This window comes from Heterodontus francisci, chromosome 46 (assembly GCF_036365525.1).
Source record: "Heterodontus francisci isolate sHetFra1 chromosome 46, sHetFra1.hap1, whole genome shotgun sequence".
NCBI classification, from domain to species: domain Eukaryota; kingdom Metazoa; phylum Chordata; class Chondrichthyes; order Heterodontiformes; family Heterodontidae; genus Heterodontus; species Heterodontus francisci.
In genome coordinates, this window is record NC_090416.1 from 20,038,247 (window position 1) to 20,046,663 (window position 8,417).

Sequence of the window (8,417 nt, forward strand, 5' to 3'; positions counted from 1 at the left end):
CTGAATTCCTTTTATTTTGCAGAAAGCCCCTCCTCAGTTCCCTGGATTCTGAAGAGAGAAGCGGAAGAGTTCTCAGTGTGTTGGACTTTTGTTCTTTGCTGTACTAGGTTCTCGCTCTACAATCATGGCATTGAGTTGTGAATGGCTGGATGGGTCCAGCAGGTGTAGTGACAGACTGACCCTGAGTCACAGTAACAGAATCCGAGACTTCCACCTCACTCTCATCTACCTGTTTGTGTTAAACATCCGGTGAGTTACAGATCAAACCAATTGATTCAAAGGCCGTTGGAACCCTGGTGTCCGTCCCTCTCATACCCTCACCATAACTGCAGTTATTCCCACATCCAGTAACACTTCTCAGTCCTAAATAAAGATATTGCCAAACTTAGAGGGCAGATGTACCGAGTGAGACAGCCCGGCGAGACAAGGCAGGAACAGTTAAGAAAGAATTGGTCATTTTCATGCTTTCATTAGTAATTTGTTTCCCCCCCCCTCTCCCCTGAATGTGAACAGTGGAGGTTTCAGAGAACCTCAAACAGAGCAGGGAGAGGGCCCAGGTTAGTTGTACAGAGGGGATACAGTTGCTGAGTTGAGGGAGGGTTTGCTGCTCCTGATCACCACTCAGTGATCCTGGTTAGAACCTGCCAGGATGGTGAGGTGGTGGTGTAAAATACTGGGGGTCCTTACACTCTTGTTTTTCTCTTTCAGGTTAAGTGAATCTCTAACATCACATGAAGTGAAAGATTCAGGTACATTTATTGCTTTGTTCATCAACAACCAACTGTATTTATATAGCACCTTTACATAGTAAACATTCCCAGGCACGTTATAGAAGCAATTATCAGACAAAAAGTTGACCCTGGGCCACACATGAAATACTAGGACAGGTGACCCAAAGTTTGGTCAAAGAGGTAGATTTTAAGGAGCAACTTAAAGAAGGAAAGGTGAGGTAGAGAGGATTAGGGAGAGTATTCCAGAGCTTAGAGCACAGGGAGTCAATGGCAAAGGGATGGAAATTGGGGATTCTCCAGAGGGCGGAGTAGGAGGAGCACAGAGATCTGAGGTTTGTAGGGCTGGAGGAGATTACAGAGGTAGGAGGGATGAGGCCAAGGAGGGATTTGCAAACAATGATGAGAATTTTAAAATGGAGGTGTTATTTACCTTGGGAGCCAATCTCAGTCAGTGAGCAAAGAGCTGATGGGCGAACGGGACCTGGGTGCAGAGTTACGATGTGGGCAGTAGAGTTTTGGATGGCGTGAAGTTTAAGGAGAGTGTGTGTGAGGCACCAAGAAGGCAATGAGAGTATTGTGGAATAGGCGTATGAAAACTCAGAACAGTGTGCCATGAAAATGGTGCTCTTTACAGCTTCTTTCCACATTTACAAGGGAATGTTTGATGGGATCAGACCAAGGGCTCAGGCTCCATTTGTTTTTCCGTGTTCAGGTGGTATGCCTTCAGGTGTTTTGTGCTGCACCTTCCTTCTGCCCGGACGGGTCTCCGCCTCCCCGCCTCCGGACCTGCCTGATTGGTAGGTGCAGCGGTGCCATCCTGAGCCGTCGAGGTGGAGTTGGCGGCAGCTCTTAGAAACATGCTCCCACCCCCTTACAGGCACATTGGGAGGCATTAATGACAGACGACCAAAAGCTTGATCAAAGAGGTCGGTTTTAAGGAGCGTCTTAAAGGTGGAGAAGTTCAGGGAGAGAATTCCAGAGCTTAGGGCCCCAGGCAGCTGAAGTCATGGCCGCCAATGGTGGAGCGACAGGAATCGTGGGGGTGGGGGGTGGGGTGGGAGGAACAGAGATCTCGGAGGGTTGTAGGGGCTGGAGGAGGTGACCAAGATAGGGAGAGGCAAGGCCCAGAATGACACATGCCCCACCCCCTTGCAGGCATGGCACCGCACCCCGTCCAAGGTCCAGAAGACACGGTAGGTCATCCCCTGGAACTGAACAGCAAAATGGCCTTCCACGACCACCTCCCGCGCCAGTTGCATGAATAGCTGGTGGCGGAAGGAGAAGATATGCTGGAGGTTGCCTTCCCGAAGACTGAGCGGGACTGGGGTGATCCCCGACCTCACTGCCCCCAGATGGTACAGGTGGGGGATGAGGAGCCCATTGGGAATAAAGGGCAGGACGTTCAATAGAATCACACGCTGAGCAGTGGCCCCCCAGAGGAAAACAGGAGGCCAGAAGAACTAACTGCTCTTGTGAATTTGGGTTTTGAAGCCTGGCAGGAAAGTCCCCCCCACGGTGAGCCCCTTGCTCAGGGACACGGCCCGCTCGGTCCTCCAGAAAAACACTGCCTCCCTGTACATCTTTGAGACTGCAATAATGGCCAAGTGGCCGACAACCTTGGCCATTGCCTTAACGCAAGTCTCAATAGTCATGGGTTGGGAGGGTGTAACTCTTCACCCTATGCTTTAATCTCAATATTTTAAATGGTGACAGGGCCACAGGAGCAGCTGCTGCAGCATAGGAAGGCCCCACCACTGGACAGGACTGTGAAGCCATGGGATAGAAGAGTCATACCCACCATTGAATAAAAGAGTTTGATAGAAAGGAGAAAAAAAAAATTATCCCACAAATACTCTACTGGAGGTTATGGCTAGGGAGAGAGGCTGAAGGAGAGGAGGGTCAGGAGGAATCAGTCTCTTTGTAGATATTATTTCAAGGCAGTCCTTTCTCTGGTCTTGCAGTTAGTGTGGGGGGAGGGGTTGCGGTGCAGAAAACAGTGTCTACACTGGGGACAGCTGTAGCTGCCCAGGCACACTCTGCTTCCGATGTGGTTTACACAGTTAAGAGAAAGTCTCTTCACCTGGGCAGCTCCAGCTATCCCAGGCTAGCTCATTGGGGTGGGGAGGGAGCTCCTATTCAATGCTGTTAAACACGGGAGCTCCCTGTTCAAACAAGCAACCCCACCCAAGGTCTTCCGGTCTCTTCCTTTCCCCCTCCCCACAACAATCAATGAAAGGGCTACAAAAGCCAAACTCACAAGAGCTGTCAGTTCTTCTGGCCTCCTGTTTTCCTCTTTTGTATTCAGGAATGGATGGAAAAACCTTCCTTAAATTCTCAGTCTTCTTCTTGCAGCAGTCATCCAGCTTCCAGCCTCCAACTTCCAGTCAACAATCAGCAGTCAGCTGAGACTCGTTGTGCACCCAGCAGTCAGTCATCCCAATTAGGCAGCAGCCAACCCAGTTTTTCTTTTAGATTGGGTGTTTGATGGGACACTGTAGAGGGAGCTTTACTCTGTATCTAACCTGTTTTTTTTTATTTTGGAGGTGGCCTTTTATCCCCCAACCACTTCTATATTTTTGTTGAGGGGGCTTTATTCCCCAGGCCCCCTTTATATGCATTTTAAAATAACTTTATTAAAAACAGATAAACAAAACAAAAACTCAAATTAAAATGCCATTCTCGGGGTCAATTATGCACTCCAGCCCCTGCGGTGCCCACCGGTCGTGGAAGGCCTCTAGTGTGAAGGCATACTCCTTCTCCAGGGACACCCGGGCGCGAACGTAACCTCGGAAGAGGGGCAGGCAATCAGGGAGGACCTGTGAATTGCCACCTTGGCCAGGAGCAGACCAACGAGGAGATCCTCCTCCCGGCCCACGCCCCTCCGCACCGGGTGCCCAAAGATCAGGAGCTGAAGTGCAGCCAGATGTTGAGGAGCAGTCCCTTCAAATACTCAGAGGGGCTGCAACCTCGCACACTCCATATTAACATGGAACACGGACTCATCCAGGCCGCAGAAAGTACAGGTGGCCTGGGAGTCCGTGAACCTACTTAAAAGTCTATTGCACGGGACTGCTCTGTGCAGCGCCCTCCACCCCAAGTCCCCGATGTAATGGGGGAAGACTCCTGCGTAGAGAGACCTCCATCGGGGTTTCCCCTCGCTGCCAGATGGCAATGTGGACAGCCAGGGCGTGTCCGGCCAGCTGACGAGGGCAAGGAAGTGGAGAGTGTGTAGGAGCAGCCCGTACAGGAAATTGTATGTAACCCTGTTTTTTGTTTACCCCGTTTTTTTTTTCGTTTTTTTTTTAAGGTGACCTTTATTCCTCAGGCCCCCTTTATATACACACTTATATTTTTAAAATAACTTTATTAAAACCAGATAAATAAACAAAAAACTCAAATTAAAATGCCATTCTCGGCGTCGACAATGCACTCCAGTCCCTGCGGTGCCCACCGGTCGCGGAAGGCCTCAAGCGTACCGGCGGACACCGCATGCTCCTTTTCCAGGGACACCCGGGCGCGAACGTAACCGCGGAAGAGGGGCAGGCAATCGGGGAGGACGGACCCCCCGACGGCCCGCAACCTGGACCTGTGAATTGTCACCTTGGCCAGGCCCAGGAGCAGACCGACGAGGAGATCCTCCTCCCGGCCCAAGCCCCTCCGCACCGGGTGCCCAAAGATCAGGAGCGTGGGACTGAAGTGCAGCCAGAATTTGAGGAGCAGCCCCTTCAGATACTCAAATAGGGGCTGCAACCTCGCACACTCCATATAAATGTGGAACACGGACTCGTCCAGGCCGCAGAAAGTACAGGTGGCCTGGGAGTCCGTGAACCTACTTAAAAGCCTATTGCACGGGACTGCTCTGTGCAGCACCCTCCACCCCAGGTCCCCGATGTAAAGGGGGAAGACTCCCGCGTAGAGAGACCTCCATCGGGGTTTCCCCTCGCCGCCAGATGGCAACGCGGACCGCCAGGGCGTGTCCGGCCGGCCGACGAGGGCGAGGAAGTGGAGAGTGTGCAGGAGCAGCCCGTACAGGAAATTGTATGTAACCCCGTGCTGTACCTGTCCTGGGAGTGTTTGATGGGGACAGTGTCGAGTGCATGTAACCCATACGGTACCTGTAGTTCCAGCTCTCTCTCCCTCTCTCTCAGCAGTGAATACAGTTTCAGAAACACCATGCTGGCAGGTTGAGCAATTCCTGGTGGCGGAGGGCTGTAAGAAATGCACGTGGTTCCAGGTGGTGAGTATTGGCCAAAAAAGTACAGATGGAAAGTGCGAGAAAGAGAAGCACATGGGGAGAGAGATGATTGGGGGGGGGGGGGTGGGGAGGAGGGAGAGAGAGAGGGGTGCAGGGAAAAGCATCTGAGCATTGTATGTTAACGTACTATAGTTGACGGGGTCAGGCTGTGCCTGGTGGGGTCAGGGTCGGGCTGTGCCTGGCGGGGTCATGGTCGGGGGTGGGCTGTACCCGGCAGGGTCAGGCTGTGCCTGGTGGGGTCAGGGTCGGGCTGTGCCTGGTGGGGTCAGGGTCGGGCTGTGCCGGTCAGGGTCGGGCTGTGCCCGGCGGGGTCGGGCTGTGCCTGGTGGGGTCAGGGTCGGGCTCTGCCTGGCGGGGTCATGGTCGGGGGTGGGCTGTACCCGGCAGGGTCAGGCTGTGCCTGGTGGGGTCAGGGTCGGGCTGTGCCGGTCAGGGTCGGGCTGTGCCCGGCGGGGTCGGGCTGTGCCTGGTGGGGTCAGGGTCGGGCTCTGCCTGGCGGGGTCATGGTCGGGGGTGGGCTGTACCCGGCAGGGTCAGGCTGTGCCTGGTGGGGTCAGGGTCGGGCTGTGCCTGGTGGGGTCAGGGTCGGGCTGTGCCGGTCAGGGTCGGGCTGTGCCCGGCGGGGTCGGGCTGTGCCTGGTGGGGTCAGGGTCGGGCTCTGCCTGGCGGGGTCAGGGTCGGGGGTGGGCTGTACCCGGCAGGGTCAAGCTGTGCCTGGTGGGGTCAGGGTCGGGCTGTGCCTGGTGGGGTCAGGGTCGGGCTGTGCCGGTCAGGGTCGGGCTGTGCCCGGCGGGGTCGGGCTGTGCCTGGTGGGGTCAGGGTCGGGCTCTGCCTGGCGGGGTCATGGTCGGGGGTGGGCTGTACCCGGCAGGGTCGGGCTGTGCCTGGTGGGGTCAGGGTCGGGCTGTGCCGGTCAGGGTCGGGCTGTGCCCGGCGGTGTCGGGCTGTGCCCGGCGGGGTCAGGGTCGGGCTGTGCCCGGCGGGGTCAGGGTCGGGCTGTGCCGGTCAGGGTTGGGCTGTGCCCGGCGGGGTCAGGGTCGGGCTGTGCCCGGTGGGGTCAGGCTGTGCCCGGTGGGGTCGGGCTGTGCCTGGTGGGGTCAGGGTCGGGCTGTGCCCGGCGGGGTCAGGGTCGGGCTGTGCCCGGTGGGGTCAGGGTCGGGCTGTGCCCGGTGGGGTCAGGGTCGGGCTGTGCCTGGTGGGGTCAGGGTCGGGCTCTGCCTGGCGGGGTCATGGTCGGGGGTGGGCTGTACCCGGCGGGGTCAGGGTCGGGCTGTGCCTGGTGGGGTCAGGGTCGGGCTGTGCCCGGTGGGGTCAGGGTCGGGCTCTGTCTGGCGGGGTCAGGGTCGGGCTGTGCCTGGTGGGGTCAGGGTCGGGCTCTGCCTGGCGGGGTCAGGGTTGGGCTGTGCCCGGCGGGGTCAGGGTCGGGCTGTGCCTGGCGGGGTCAGGGTCGGGCGGGGTCAGGGTCGGGCTGTGCCTGGTGGGGTCAGGGTCGGGCTGTGCCTGGCGGGGTCAGGGTCGGGCTGGATCAGGGTCGGGCTCTGCCTGGCGGGGTCAGGGTCGGGCTCTGCCCGGCGGGGTCAGGGTCGGGCTGTGCCGGTCAGGGTCGGGCTGTGCCCGGCGGGGTCAGGGTCGGGCTGTGCCCAGCGGGGTCAGGGTCGGGCTGTGCCCAGCGGGGTCAGGCTGTGCCTGCTTGGTGAAACTGTTGTGAACTACCTGTGGTGCTGATTCTGGTCTTGTTTGTAGAAAACCCAGGGAGCCTGCAGCAGGACTGGATTTGTGGAAAAGATCAATTGTTCAGATTCACAGAAAGAGGAGTATAAAAGGTAATTACTTGGCTCTCTGTTAGTTCTGAACATGTGGAGCTTGTGTTCTTGTTCTGTGTGAAGGGCTCAGTACCACACTCACTGTGGTATTTACCCCTGAAACATTTGGATGTTTTGATCTGCAGATTGAGTATCTTGGAGATACCCGGACTCAGGGTAACTTCATTGTCTGTTCCTGCAGCTGCCGCTCCACACTGATGGAGGAGACCAGATTCTGGAGGTTTGAAGGAACCACGATTACACTGTCTGTCATCTTCGCCGCACTGGTCATTCTCCGTCAGAGAGCACTTGACAGACTCGCCTCGGAGAAGGTCCGCAAACAAATTGAATCAATTTAGCAAGAGTTCTGTCTCAGCATCAGAACCTGGGATGGAGAGACTGGAAACAGACTCACATGATTGGGACAGAGCAGAGCTGTTGATCACAATCAGTATTATACAAAAATGTGGAAGGCAGGACTAAGCCAGTGCAGTCTGCCAAGGACTAAAACCCAATCACCTGCTCAGTACATGATGTGTTAGGCTGCACTTTCAGTATTGCCTTAATTTCTCTGACATGGTCCACTGGGATTTGTACTGTGTTCAAATGCTGATGTGTGAGAGAGAGGTGCCCTCTCTTGCCAGTGTATAATCTGGGCCCTGGTGTACCATTCATGTACAATATAGATTATGACGATGTACTTCTCTGCTTTGTGGGGTAAAGGGTTTGCTTCAGGTGTGGGGGAGTGGTTCCCACCCACACAGGGGGCCTTCAACAACTCCCGAGTGATCCCAGCAGTGGCTGTCATACACCAGATGAGAGTGTTGGAAAAACTACAAGAAACTGGCTCCAAATCTCACTCACAGGCCACAGGAGTGTTAGGGTGGGAACTGAACCATATCAACAATGGAACAGAATTCAGAACTGAGACAGTGTAGAGGGAGCTTTACTCTGTATCTAACCCCGTGCTGTACCTGTCCCGGCAGTGTTTGATGGGGACAGTGTAGAGGGAGCTTTACTCTGCATCTAACCCCGTACTGTACCTGTCCTGGGAGTGTTTGATGGGGACAGTGTAGAGGGAGCTTTACTCTGTATCTAACCCAGTGCTTTACCTGTCCCGGCAGTGTTTGATGGGGACAGTGTAGAGGGAGCTTTACTCTGTATCTATCCCCGTTTTTTTTTTTTTTTTTTTCTTCTTTTAAATAAACAAAAAACTCAAATTAAAATGCCATTCTCGGCGTCGACGATGCACTCCAGTCCCTGCGGTGCCCACCGGTCGCGGAAGGCCTCAAGCGTACCGGCGGACACCGCATGCTCCTTTTCCAGGGACACCCGGGCGCGAACGTAACCGCGGAAGAGGGGCAGGCAATCGGGGAGGACGGAACCCCCGACGGCCCGCAACCTGGACCTGTGAATTGCCACCTTGGCCAGGCCCAGGAGCAGACCGACGAGGAGATCCTCCTCCCGGCCCAAGCCCCTCCGCACCGGGTGCCCAAAGATCAGGAGCGTGGGACTGAAGTGCAGCCAGAATTTGAGGAGCAGCCCCTTCAGATACTCAAATAGGGGCTGCAACCTCGCACACTCCGTATAAATGTGGAACACGGACTCGTCCAGGCCGCAGAAAGTACA

The 8,417-nt window shown here is 55.8% G+C and overlaps 1 protein-coding gene across 2 annotated transcripts; it reads left to right on the plus strand.

Moving 5' to 3' along the window:
* On the plus strand, positions 1–7,926 carry jtb (jumping translocation breakpoint). 2 transcript variants are annotated; one of them, XM_068022868.1, is made up of 5 exons: positions 1–249; positions 709–749; positions 4,883–4,968; positions 6,730–6,809; positions 6,991–7,926. In XM_068022868.1, the coding sequence occupies exons 1-5, from the start codon at positions 125–127 to the stop codon at positions 7,145–7,147; spliced, it is 489 nt and encodes a 162-aa protein (XP_067878969.1). In that variant the 5' UTR covers positions 1–124; the 3' UTR covers positions 7,148–7,926. The 2 variants fall into 2 exon arrangements, with proteins under 2 accessions (XP_067878969.1, XP_067878967.1); XM_068022866.1 differs by having other exon boundaries at positions 4,880–4,968; positions 6,991–7,925.
* The last annotated feature ends 491 nt before the right edge of the window (positions 7,927–8,417 follow it).